Genomic DNA, 12,698 nt, shown 5'->3' with positions numbered 1-12,698 from the left:
TATTAATCAAATTCTAGTTGATCATTCAAATAATATATTGTTGGACTTTAAAAGAAGCTTGAAAGCATTATACAAGACTACCCTATGCTCAAACATCAAATATGAAAAAGGTTTGCACTTAATATATAATAATGCCCTGTAAACGTGTAGATTACATTGCAACAAAATAAACATAATATAAACAACCAAATAGAAAAACTGATTTTTGAATGAACACATCAATTTGAAAAAAAAAAAAACTTTCATTCAATGATACTACATGTGTTACGTAATTGCTGCTGTTGTAATAAAATAAACCAATCAAATAATAATTTTGATTCATTCGAAGTGCAACAATTTCAGTGAAAGTAGCAGTACCAGTAAAAGTCTGACGGTGGTAAATACCACACAGAGTGTAACACACTTATGTATTTAATTTTTTATTCAGCGTTTACTGTATTTATCCAAGTAAAGCATTTGGGAAAAGAGTGTAATTTGCAATGCCGACTTTGCAGCATAGTAAAAAAATAATAAGAAATAAGAAAATAGATAAAATGAAATAAATTCATCCGACAGAGAGGGATACAATGAACTCTGAAAATTGTGTTGTAAAGAGGATTTATGTATGAAACATGACCAAGGGAATTAAGCCCTTTTATTTAAAAAAAAAAAAAAAACGTACAATTCATCAGGACCACGTAATTATTTATAGATATTGTACATATTAATTATTTATAAATAAGTACAAATTTCTATCTTTTGATTGAAGAGTGTACACTATAGTTCAGTGGACTAAAACAACAAAGTTTAACTCAAGTATCTCATTCTTGCTGCTTGAATTTTAAAAAATAAAAAATAAAAAAAAGATTTTTTTTTTTTTTTTTTTTTTTTTTTTTTTTACCACAGCTTGCTTATTTATTTATTTAGTATAGCATAGCATTCAGTATGTGATTCGTGAGTTGTTCGTTTTTTCAGTTAAACGGGAACATACTTGTGCAGGTGATTAAAAGTAAACAGAGACACCTAGTGGGAAATTTAAGAAATGCATGCTCTGTATACTGCACATACCAAACCTTTATATTTGTTTGTTTGTTTTTTAATCTTTAATTACAGCACTAATAAACGATTTTTTAAATCACTCCAACTAGTAAATACGAAAACATAAGCATAACAAATCAAATAAATATGTTACTCGATATTAAATTGGTCAGTACTTAAAAAGTACAATGCATTCATAAGTAGAGGTTGAAAATTTATGTCGTAAAGGTCAATGCGTTTTTTTTTTGTTTGTTTTGTTTTGTTTTTTTAACTTTTATTTTAATGACTGATACGAATTAGAGGACATTCAGTCAGCGCAAGTTTATCACGTTTAGAAAAAAAGACTGCGCAAATCCTACGCAGTAGTGAACCTCTTCAAGTCAACACAAATGCTGTCGCATCGAGTTACGTCATCAATATTGGCGGCATTTTGAAAAAGTCGTGTTGTGGTTGTCTGTCTTGATAACTTTAGTTTTCAATTTCGTAAGATATGGTAAGCATCAAGCTTTTTTTGTGTTTGGGTGAACTTATATACTGTAAAAATGGGAGTTCGTTTCTGTTGGTATCAAAAATGGCACGTAATGATTGATTATAAAAAGCCAAATTTGCAAATAAGACGTCTTTGCTAACTTATCAAATAATGTATGCACCAGGTAACTTAGCATTTCTAAAACAAGCAAAGCACACTTAAACTTGTAAACCCATGATACAACGAAAACAACTTTATTTAAGCACTGTGGTCGTTAAATTGATTTCCAATTGGTGTCTGAACGATTTAAAAAAATAAAAATACGGTAACATGTAAGTAAAACTATCTGGCTTGCAGGATTTTTTTTTTGAGTGGTGGACATTGAATTGTATTATACAACTAGCCAAAGAAAGTCATCCAGATCCTAAAGATGACCAGACCATCACGCTGCCACCACGTTTAACTTTTGGCATGATGTTCTTTCAATTAAATATTCAATTATTATTATTATTATTTTTTAGTATCAGATGTAGTAGGTCCAAGTTCCAACACCTTCAAAAGAGTGAATCTTCCTCTGTTCAAAATATTCAAACCTTATCTTGTCTCAAAGAGTTCCCATTGTTTATCATTTGCTGTTGAATTTCTATGCATTGTGGCATTTGATTTTAATTGATATCTTTGTCTAAAATGCCAAACTGCATGCAGGATGAAGTTAACCAAGGCGACCAGGCTGCATCAGAACTATCAGAAGCCGCCTATGTGGAACTTGTGAACAAGTTTGAGCAGCAGTTCGCGACGCTAGAAAAGGTGATTTATACTAACCTCATTTCCAGCAAATTTGGGCTTTTGTGTAAACCTTAAATAAAACATACACAATAATTTGTAAATCGTTTTCACTAGGGGTGTGACAAAATATCGGAATTGTGATATATCGTGATACTTAATCACAAAAGGTTATTGATATGCTCCTGACAAGAATCGAGATATCATTTTAAAAAGGTGTCAATGTCTAAAAAATAAATAAATAAAAAGGAACCAACAAGTTGCTACTAAAGTCTTCCACCATAATAGTGTCTTAGTTAACTCTAAGGCTGCATTGACGTTGCACAACGCCGAATCCATTTAGACTGGGAACGTTCGTTCATTCGAAACCATAGCATTCACAGTCATTCTGTCCGATTTTCAGGGCATTTACAGGTCATTTCCTTTTGAGTTTGAGTCACTGCCTATTCATTTGGGTGATTCCCAGGTCACTTCCTGTTCTGTAACTCAAAATAAACAGGAAGTGAGTCGTAAAATACCCCAAAATCAACAGGAAGTAACTGAAAATCAACAGGTAAATGACCTTAAATAGCCCAAAATTACCTCATTGCCTGGCATTGGCTCCCACTGACGGCCATAGACGTTCAATCCGTTTGAAGTGGGAGGAATGGCAGCGAATGAACGATTGTTGTTTTAACTGGGAGGGGTGGCAGCGAATGAACAATCGTTCATTCGCTGCCACCCTCCCAGTTAAAATGGATTGGACGTCTACTAGTGATAAACTCATTCCAACTCACAGCAGAAGCTTGTTTTTCTGTTTATTAGTCGTTTGTAGAATATTCTAGAATTATTTCCGGACCAATGTGTAGATAATCGTTGTATCGCCATATCGTCAGATCATCGTTATCGTGAGCTTTGTATCGCAAATCGTATCGTATCGTGAGGTACCAAGAGGTTCCCACTCCTAGTTTTCACATTGAATAAGGTTATTGTCCCATTATATAACATGGACACCTGCAGTTAGTCCAGTGTGTCTGGCTGTATACAGTGTGCATGAACAAATACAGTTTTCTTTTCTTTTTTTTTTTTTCTTTTTTATTTTTATGTGGGTGCGGCTAATAGTTTAACAATTACGTTAATTTTTTGGGGGCCCATAATAATTTGAAGTTGTAGGATGAATAAAGTGTATCTAACATGTACTGTATTTAAACTTTATAAGTGTTTGTCAAACACATGGCTCTTAAAATCAATTTCAATGTCCAAGTAATCGTCAATTTCAATTAGGTGGGTTAGTACAACATCACTCCTTCTCACGTGATATTGCTTTAGAGTTGTATATTTTGTTGCATTTAAAATGGCAATATTTGAGTATTGAGAAGTCGATTCTCTTATGTAGTTTTATGTAAACAAAATATTATTGACTGTTTTTTAAAGGAAAAATTATATGAAAGAATTGTACAGTAAAGTGATATGAAAAAGATTAGGCATGCCCACCGTGACCAAACCTTTGCATGCAACTGTGAACACGTACAAACAAAACAACAACAACAAAAACATTTTTGGGGGAGGAGTATGTTGCAGGCATCAAATTCAAATTTTAAAATTTGTGATTTTCATTTATTTAAAAAAAAAAAAAAAAAAAAGTTTTTCAGCTTGAACATTTAATTTTGTCATCAACCAAAAGTTGAAAAGGATTTGCAAATTGTTGTATTCTGTTTTTATTTACATTTTACACGACGTCACCAACTTCATTGTAATTTGAGTTTCTAATTACAATTCTACAATTACAATTCTAGTTCAATTATTTAGAAACTTAACAAAATAACCTTGTTGCAGCTTCAAGATGAAATAATACTACGTGAGCCAGATCAATTTGATGATACACAAGACCAGGTAAGATGGCTGTACGAATATTATTTGAGATATTTGCACTTTGTTTCTTGGTGCTGCCTTTAGTCAAAGGCAATCATTTTTAATAATAAGTATAATTTCTTTAGTTAGTTCATCGAGTGCTAGCCACAGAAGCGGAACTCAAACATTGGCATACAGTGGAACCGAGATGTAAGTTATCATTATAACTCATTAAATATCTGCAAAGGCTGTTTTAATATAATTCACCATCATTTACCCATCTAAACTAGAATTGACATTCAACCCAGACATCTGCTGAGGTCAGACTTAAAAATACTTTGTTTGATAATTTGTATAATTTATAGATGATATTCAACAGTAATGAACGATGATGCAAGAAAAGGGAGAGATGTGGAATGTAGCTGGCATCTGGGTGTTTTAAAAAGCATAAAAGCTCAAAATTGAAAATAAAGTTATTTAAAAAGACATATTCCTCTGTCCATACACAATAAACTGACTGATGTTACTCTATTCTGTATGAAGTGAATGAGTTGAAGGGAGCATTTTAATTGTAGTTAGGGTGAATCACATTCTCCTACAAAAAGGTGAAAAGTGAAAATGAATTATTTCTTTACATTTTCACTACATCACCATACTTTTATCGTATTAATCTACAAAGAAATAAATGTACCGTATTTTACGGACTATAAGTCGCAGTTTTTTCATAGTTTGGCTGGGGGTGCGACTTATACTCAGGAGCGACTTATGTGTGAAATTATTAACAGATTATTATATCATTTCACATGTTATTTTGGTGTTTTGGAGTGACACTGATGGTTTGGTAAACTTGTTTGCATATTCTTTATGCTATAGTTATCTGAATAACTCTTATAGCTATGTTACATTAACATACCAGCCGAGTTCACATTTCGTCGTTCATGCATCATGTAACATTATCATACTGTACACTTATTCAGCATGTTGTTTTCTATTGTATTTTTATTTTAAATTGCCTTTCAAGATGACATATCTGTTCTATGTTTGATTTTATCAAGTAAATTTCCCCCAAAAATGCGACTTATACTCTGGTGTGACTTATATATGTTATTTTCCTCTTCATTGGGCATTTTATGGCTGGTGCGACTTATAGTCAGGTGTGACTTATAGTCCGGAAAATACGGTATATAAATTGTGTCGCATCAGTTATGATTTATTGTATTTGTCTTGATCCATATAGTGCTGGCAGAAAATTCTGAAGTGTTACTGAAAGCGGGAAAAGAGGAGGTAACGTTCAAATACCTGTACTACACTGCTGGCCAAAAGTATTGGCACCCCTGCGATTCTGTCAGATAATGCTCAGTTTCTCCCAGAAAATTATTGCAATTACAAATGCTTTGGTAGTAATATCTTCAGTTGTTTTGCTTGCAATGAAAAAAACACAAAAGAGAATGGAGAAAAAAATGAAATCATTATCATTTTACACAAAACTCCAAAAATGGGCCATACAAAAGTATTGGCACCCTTTGAAAAATCATGTGATGCTTCTCTAATTTGTGTAATTAAAGGCACATGTTACTTACCTGTGGCACATAAGAGGTAGTGGTAATAACTAAATCAAACTTGCACCCAGTTAAAATGGATTAAAGTTGACACAACCGCTGTCCTGTGTCCTTGTGTGTACTACACTGAGCATGGAGAAAAGAAAGAAGACCAAAGAACTGTCTGAGGACTTGAGAAGCAAAATTGTGAGCAAGCATGGGCAATCTCAAGGCTACAAGTCCATCTCTAAAGACCTGAATGTTCCTGTGTCTACCGTGCACAGTGTCATCAATAAGTGTAAAGCCCATGGCGCTGTGGTAACCTCCCTAGATGTGGACGGAAAAGAAAAATTGACGAGAGATTTCAACGAAAGATTGTGCGGATAGTGGATAAAGAACCTCGACTAACATCCAAATAAGTTCAAGCTGTCCTGCAGTCCGAGGGTACAACAGTGTCAACCCGTACTATCCGTCCGCGTCTGAACTCACAGACCTGGAGCAGTTGGCCAACGAAGAATGGTCTAAAATTCCAGCAGAGCATTACCGTATAAGAAACTCACTGATGGATTCCGGAAGCGGTTGTTCGCAGTTATTTTGTCTAAAGATTGTGCTACCAAGCATTGCCAATACTTTGTTTCTGGCCCGTTTTTGGAGTTTTGTGAAAAATGATAATGATTTAATTTTTTTTCAGTCCCTTCCGTGTTTTTTCATTGCAAGCAAAATAAATGAAGTTATTACTACCAAAGCATTTGTAATTCCAATCATTTTATGGGAGAAATTGAGCATTATCTGACAGAATTGCAGGGCTGCCAATATTTATGGCCAGCAGTGTATATTGGAAATGGAGTCTGCCTCTGACATGCTGACTGTTTTCCACAGATGCTCAAGCTTTGCTCTGAACTTGAGATGGTTCTCTCATGTTATGAAGTAAAGCAAGATAAACTACAAGAAATTGAAGAACTGTGTGTACCATTTAGCTTGTGTGCATGCATGATATTCTGCTTTGACGTGTTTTGTGGATGAATGGATTTGCTTCAATTGTGTATCTCAGTGAACTGAAGTGGTTGAAGGAAAAAGAAGGGGTGCTAAACGCTGTCACTGATCATGCTAAGCGACTGCAAGAGCAATGTGACAAATTATCTGAGCACAGGTGAGTATTATGTTTAATAGACTACATAGTCTTGCAATTCTCTAAGATAAACCAAGGCAAACCAGGAATCGTAATAGTATACATTATAGACCCTACTCACATGACGTCACAACCACGCCCCCGCGCCATATTGTCCGTCAACTCGTCACTGTTGATGCATTACCGCTACGTAAATTCCTCCTATTATGGTGTGTTTTTCTGCTCGTTAACATTAATAATCAAAATGGTGAAGGTGTGTGTGGCGGTCGGTTGCAATAACAGAGAAGATAGACTGAGAGACTTGAAGTTCTACCGTATTCCGAGAGACCCGGAGAGGAGAGCGAGATGGGCTGCTGCAATTCGACGAGAAAACTGGGCTCCAAACGATTACCACAGATTATGTAGTAGTCATTTTATATCTGGTAAGATGCATTTAATATATATTTAGAGGGTTTGGGGCTGACAACCACAATTAAGATCATTGCGAGGCTAATCGCCAACAACATACAGTTTCAAATTCAAGATGCTTATTTCTTCCACCATCATTACATTTTGAATAATATTTAGCTGGTACCAAGTGAAAGAAGCTGGCCTCATCTACGGATCATCAGTAAAACAGGTGTGTCCAGACCTTTTGCAAAGGGGGCCAGATTTAGTGTGGTAAAAATGCAGGGGGCTACCTTGGCTGATTTAAATAGAACAATATATTTAAACAAATGTTAGCAAGCCCTTCTGTGTGTCACATTTGCTTTATTATTTTTTTTAAATTCATAATTTCAACAGTCTCGTCTTTGTGGCGTTCTCTTTCGACACTCGGGCTCTTGCGAAATACTGCTGCTGTAGCTTCAAGTTGCTATAATTTCTCGCTGCGTATCTTCCCTGTAATGTTGTCGTACATGTTAGCGTGTCTTGTTATTATCGCGTCACATCGAACTCTTTGAAAACAGCGACTGTCTCTTTGCAAATGAGGCAGACACAGTTGTTGCGTGTTTTATTGAAGAAATAGTCCAATGTCCACCTATCCTTGAAGCGTCGGCCATCGCAGTCAACTTTTTTTTTTTTTTTTTTGTTGGCATTTTAGAAATCACACAGGGTAATGTTGCTTAGAGTGCTGCTCTTAATGTTTTTCAAAGTTTCGTGAGAATAGGCCGAGTTTCTGTGGAAAAGATAGTTGTAGATATCAGGGTAGCAGATGTCAGGCAGAGAGGGCGAAGACAGCGGGTCGAAAATTATCGATTTAGGCATCAAATATGGATCTGGCGAATGGATAGACTGAAGCTTTTCCACATAACGCCTTTTATGCAACGCATCCAATGAGTTTACAGCATCTGAAAGCACTGGGGCTTCCATGAATTGCTCTATAAACTGAACGACTAATTGAAACCATTGAGAATAGGGCTAAACAGAAACGGACAATATTGCGGCCGGATACAGCGACACGTCATTTTGTGACGTCGCGTCACAGAATGACGTGTCCACCTGGATCCACCTGTTAGGGACGCTAGAGCCCTATATTTGTAGTTGTGGCTAACTGGCAGATTAAAAGATTAATTTCTCTTCATCTGCGCTTTGCTAAATTGTTGTATGTAGTCGAATCGTCTCAAAATATGATTCTAATTCACATAATAATCCTATTTAAAACTTTTTTTCTACTGTCGTACGCACATTAATGCTCATGATAGTGTCATGTCATAATTATGATGGTCTTATGGCAGTCTCATGACGCCGCTGTCAAATAAAGCGTTTCTGGTTAATATCTTTTGGTGTAAATATCCCATAATACAGTGAGGACAGCTGCATCTTATAGTCTGGTGCGGCCTGTAGTCTGAAAATTAAGGTACTTAAATATTTGTAAAAACTATTTTATTCCCCAAAATAGATTCAGATTATTGTGTTATGTGTGTGTCCACATGGGTTCTAGTGTTCTGCTTGACACCAAAGAGAAGATTCGTAAAATGAAAGTCTACCAAGAAATTCTGATGGCGTCTCTGGGAGACATCATAGAAGAGCATATTCCTCCTCCTGACAGCAGCCAGGTGATTTCACTTTTATGGTGTCTCGACCTTGTTGAATCTTTGCCACAGACACTATCTATTACTGTTCTTTTACAAATTTCAAAACTCAACAACCTGATCCCTGTCCCCCCAGAATATTCCTAATGAAGAAATGATTTCCATCAGTGACATTCTGGAGGTGAGTTCTGTTCCAACAGTCAATGCTCAACTTTTAATGTAAAATATTCGCGGGAACTTCAAGGTTTTTCATTTTCGTACTCAAAATTTCTTTGATGATTTAGATAAAAGCAATTATAGATAGAACATCATACAGTATATATATTATAGATTTGTACAGAATATAATGGTACAATTGTTGGTTAAATATCAATCTGTGTATTTTTAAAGGTACTGACCTACTGCCGTATCATTATTTAAAGATATTAAGTGTACTGCTGCCACTTAAAAAGTAAAAAAAAAAAAAAAATCCAGTATCACGTTATTAAATAATAATTATCGGTGTCCTTATTGTTTTTACATGATAAATTTAATGTAAAAACATCATAGCTATTATGTAAAAACAAGACAATTATGTAAAAACGTGAAAACTATCATCTAAAAACGTGATAACTCACGTAAAAACGTGACAATTATTCAAGGGCTCCTATGGGTCCTTAAAAGACTTAAAATGCCTTAAATTCAAAGTCTGAAATTGTCTTAAAATTAATTGAAACTTGCAGTAGGCATTAAATTTCCAGACGATGTCTTTAATGCCACAGAAATCTCTGTAGTCTGTCGTAAAACTGAAAAATGATGTGTATTTCTTTTATTCATTGCCGTGCACTAAATACAAGAGTTTGGGATAAATACAGTATATGTTATACGGTATATTGTCCGCACCCTCATCGTACGTCAGTGGCTTGAGTTATCTCCATGACGCTATTACCTGGTTATTTGCAGTTGTAGAGGTAAGCGGTGAAAATGCAGAGTTGGGGAAGTGTAAATGTAACTGGAACTGGATGGAAGATGGTTTATTTAAGAAGTGGTTGGCCCGGTGAAAATAACAGCAGTGCCCTTTGCAAAGTCTTGCAAAAAGATTGTTTCGTTTTGGACAATAGGGGTCAATGCTGTCAAATAGTACATGAGAGGAGAAAAACACCAGCAGTCTGTGGCAGCAGTTCTGTTTTTACAGTGAAATAAAATTAAAAAAAATTTCTTCACTAGAAAGTGTTGCGACATGTTTCTCTTAAATTATACTTTTAAGGTCTTAAAAATGTCTTTAAAAGCATTAAATTTAACTTTTGAAATGGTCTAAGAACCCTATTATGTAAAAATGTAATAACTGTCATGTAAAAATGCGATAACCATCATGTAAAAATGTAAAAAAAAAAAAAAAAAAAAAAATTATCACTTTGAAACATTCAAAGAGGACACTGCAGAATGGCTAACGATTTGAAGAATTTGATTAAGTTTTATTTCATTCTTGGGTTGAGACATGGCAAGATATTACCTGTTAAGCACTATGGATGGTGTTCGAATCATATGCGTACACTCAGATGGAAATTAAACTCCACACATTTGATCCATTTCACGTTTTTACATGATAGCTATCACATTTTTAAATATTTCATTTTTACCTTTTTTGTTTGTTTGTTTTAATTTGGCACCGCAGCAATTCACTTCTGCACAAACCTTTCTCCTTATCTTAAATTTCAGTTCAGCAATCAGCATTACAGACATTACTTACTTTTGGGGCACTTGATCAAACCAACAATGCATGATCAGTGTAAAATCAAGAAGGTTGCAAAACTAAGAATCTGATACTATGTGAGCTAAGGTCCTCAGACAGCACTTCCTCATCAAAGTATTTTAAAAACTTACAGTAACCAAAGACCGTAAGAGATCTTAAAATGATCTTTTAGCTTCAATCTGTGAGGATTGAGTGTGTGTCGAATCATATTCACTGCATACTTTAAACACAGTCTCCTCCTCTGTATCCTACAGATGCTAATGAACAAGGTTCTGAAAACACCACATGACCCTTATGTGACGATTGACTCCACTTTTTGGCCACCCTACGTGGAGATGCTACTCCGACATGGCATGGCTGTAAGACATCAGGAGAATAACTTAAAAATTCGTCTGGAAGCGTTTTACTAAAGTTGTAATGTAGTTGCCGTTTGGCATTACTGTATACTATTTTTACATGTCCTTTTACTGAAGCTGTTTGCTTAATATTTTCTGAATAATATCATATGCCATTTACTAACTTATCGTAGCTCCTTGCAATTGGTTTCATTATCTAATTGTTTGTCCTGTTCAGTAAGTGGCTAAAACTGCATCTGCAACGGTTGTTCTGCTTTATATTTTTCAGCAGTGTAGCCTCATTCCAATTTTGGCTCATAAGACAAAAAACAAAAATAGACCTAATGACCTTTTACGCATAAGTTGGGATACTCGTAAGTCAAGGTACTGCTGTTGTAAAACGTTACAGCTTATGTTAGCTTCATTTTACCACATATTTTATTGTTGTCATTATTGTATTTTAATTGTGAAAAGGTCTATTAAATTCAACTTTCTGAAACCATGACCTGTTATTCTCAATTCAACTTTATTTTAGCATAGTTCATACAGATAAAAAAACAAAAACACACACAGTGCAGGTTAAATGTACAACATATAGAAGACTCAAGCAAAATGCTAATATATTGTCATTAACCATTAAAAACATAAGGGGCAAACTGTTTTCACACCACTCGAAAGAATTTAAATCATGTGCCAACCTCAGGTCAATTGGCTTTGGGCACATATAAGGCCCATATCCAAAGATTTGAGCGACCTGGTTGGCTGATAGTATGTGAGCATTTTCATAAATACACCGGTGTGCCATACCATGTGCCAGTGATTTATAAACAATAAAAGTACTTTAATATCTACTCTTTAATGTATGGGAACCCAGTGAAGATTTTTAAGAATGGATGTACAGTAATGTGATTATTTTTGTTCTAGTAAAAATGCAAGCAACAGTGTTTTGGATGAGGTGAATGCAAATTAGGCAATGTATTGTCTTTTTTGAATGTCACATAGTGAAATGAATTTTATTTGCACTTTTATCTACACTATCACAGTGCCCGAATTTTGTTTACATACACTGCTCGCCAAAAGTATTGGCACCCCTGCAATTCTGTCAGATAATGCTCAATTTCTCCCAGAAAATGATTGCAATTACAAATGCTTTGGTCGTAATATCCTCATTTATTTTGCTTGCAATGAAAAAACACGGGAGAGCATAGAGAAAAAAAGTTAAATCATGATCATTTTACAAAAATCTCCAAAAATGGGCTGGACAAAATTATTGGCACCCTTTGAAAAATCATGTGAGGCTTCTCTAATTTGTGTAATTAACAGCACCTGTTACTTACCTATGGCACATAACAGGTGGTGGCAATAACTAAATCACACTTGCAGCCAGTTAAAATGGATTAAAGTTGTCTCAACCTCTGTCCTGTGTACTTGTGTGTGCCACATTGAGCATGGAGAAAAGAAAGTAGACCAAAGAACTGTCTGAGGACTTGAAAAGCAAAATTGTGTGGAAGCATGGGCAATCTCAAGGCTACAAGTCCATTTCCAAAGACCTGAATGTTCCTGTTTCTACCGTGCGCAGTGTCATCAATAAGTGTAAACCCCATGGCATTGTGGCTAACCTCCCTAGATGTCGACGGAGGGGAAAAATTGATGAGAGATTTCAACGAAAGATTGTGCGGATGGTGGATAAAGAACCTCAACTAACATCCAAACAAGTTCAAGCTGTCCTGCAGTCCGAGGGTACAACACTGTCAACCCTTACTATCTGTCGGCGTGTGAATGAAAACAGACCAAATGGTAGGATAGTCAGAAAGACATAAAAAAGCCTGGCTGAGGTTTACCAAAACTTAACT

At 35.3% G+C, this 12,698-nt stretch overlaps 1 protein-coding gene across 1 annotated transcript; it reads left to right on the top strand.

The window, feature by feature from the left end:
- The first annotated feature begins 1,422 nt into the window (after window positions 1-1,422).
- Window positions 1,423-11,341, top strand: cenpk (centromere protein K). The gene is made up of 10 exons (XM_057843794.1): window positions 1,423-1,510; window positions 2,192-2,293; window positions 4,085-4,141; window positions 4,246-4,309; window positions 5,337-5,383; window positions 6,517-6,599; window positions 6,689-6,787; window positions 8,688-8,802; window positions 8,915-8,959; window positions 10,765-11,341. The coding sequence occupies exons 1-10, from the start codon at window positions 1,508-1,510 to the stop codon at window positions 10,918-10,920; spliced, it is 771 nt and encodes a 256-aa protein (XP_057699777.1). The 5' UTR covers window positions 1,423-1,507; the 3' UTR covers window positions 10,921-11,341.
- Window positions 11,342-12,698: the final 1,357 nt, after the last annotated feature.

Source organism: Corythoichthys intestinalis, chromosome 8, assembly GCF_030265065.1.
Source record: "Corythoichthys intestinalis isolate RoL2023-P3 chromosome 8, ASM3026506v1, whole genome shotgun sequence".
Classification (NCBI taxonomy): domain Eukaryota; kingdom Metazoa; phylum Chordata; class Actinopteri; order Syngnathiformes; family Syngnathidae; genus Corythoichthys; species Corythoichthys intestinalis.
This window is presented reverse-complemented; position numbering and strand designations above follow the sequence as displayed.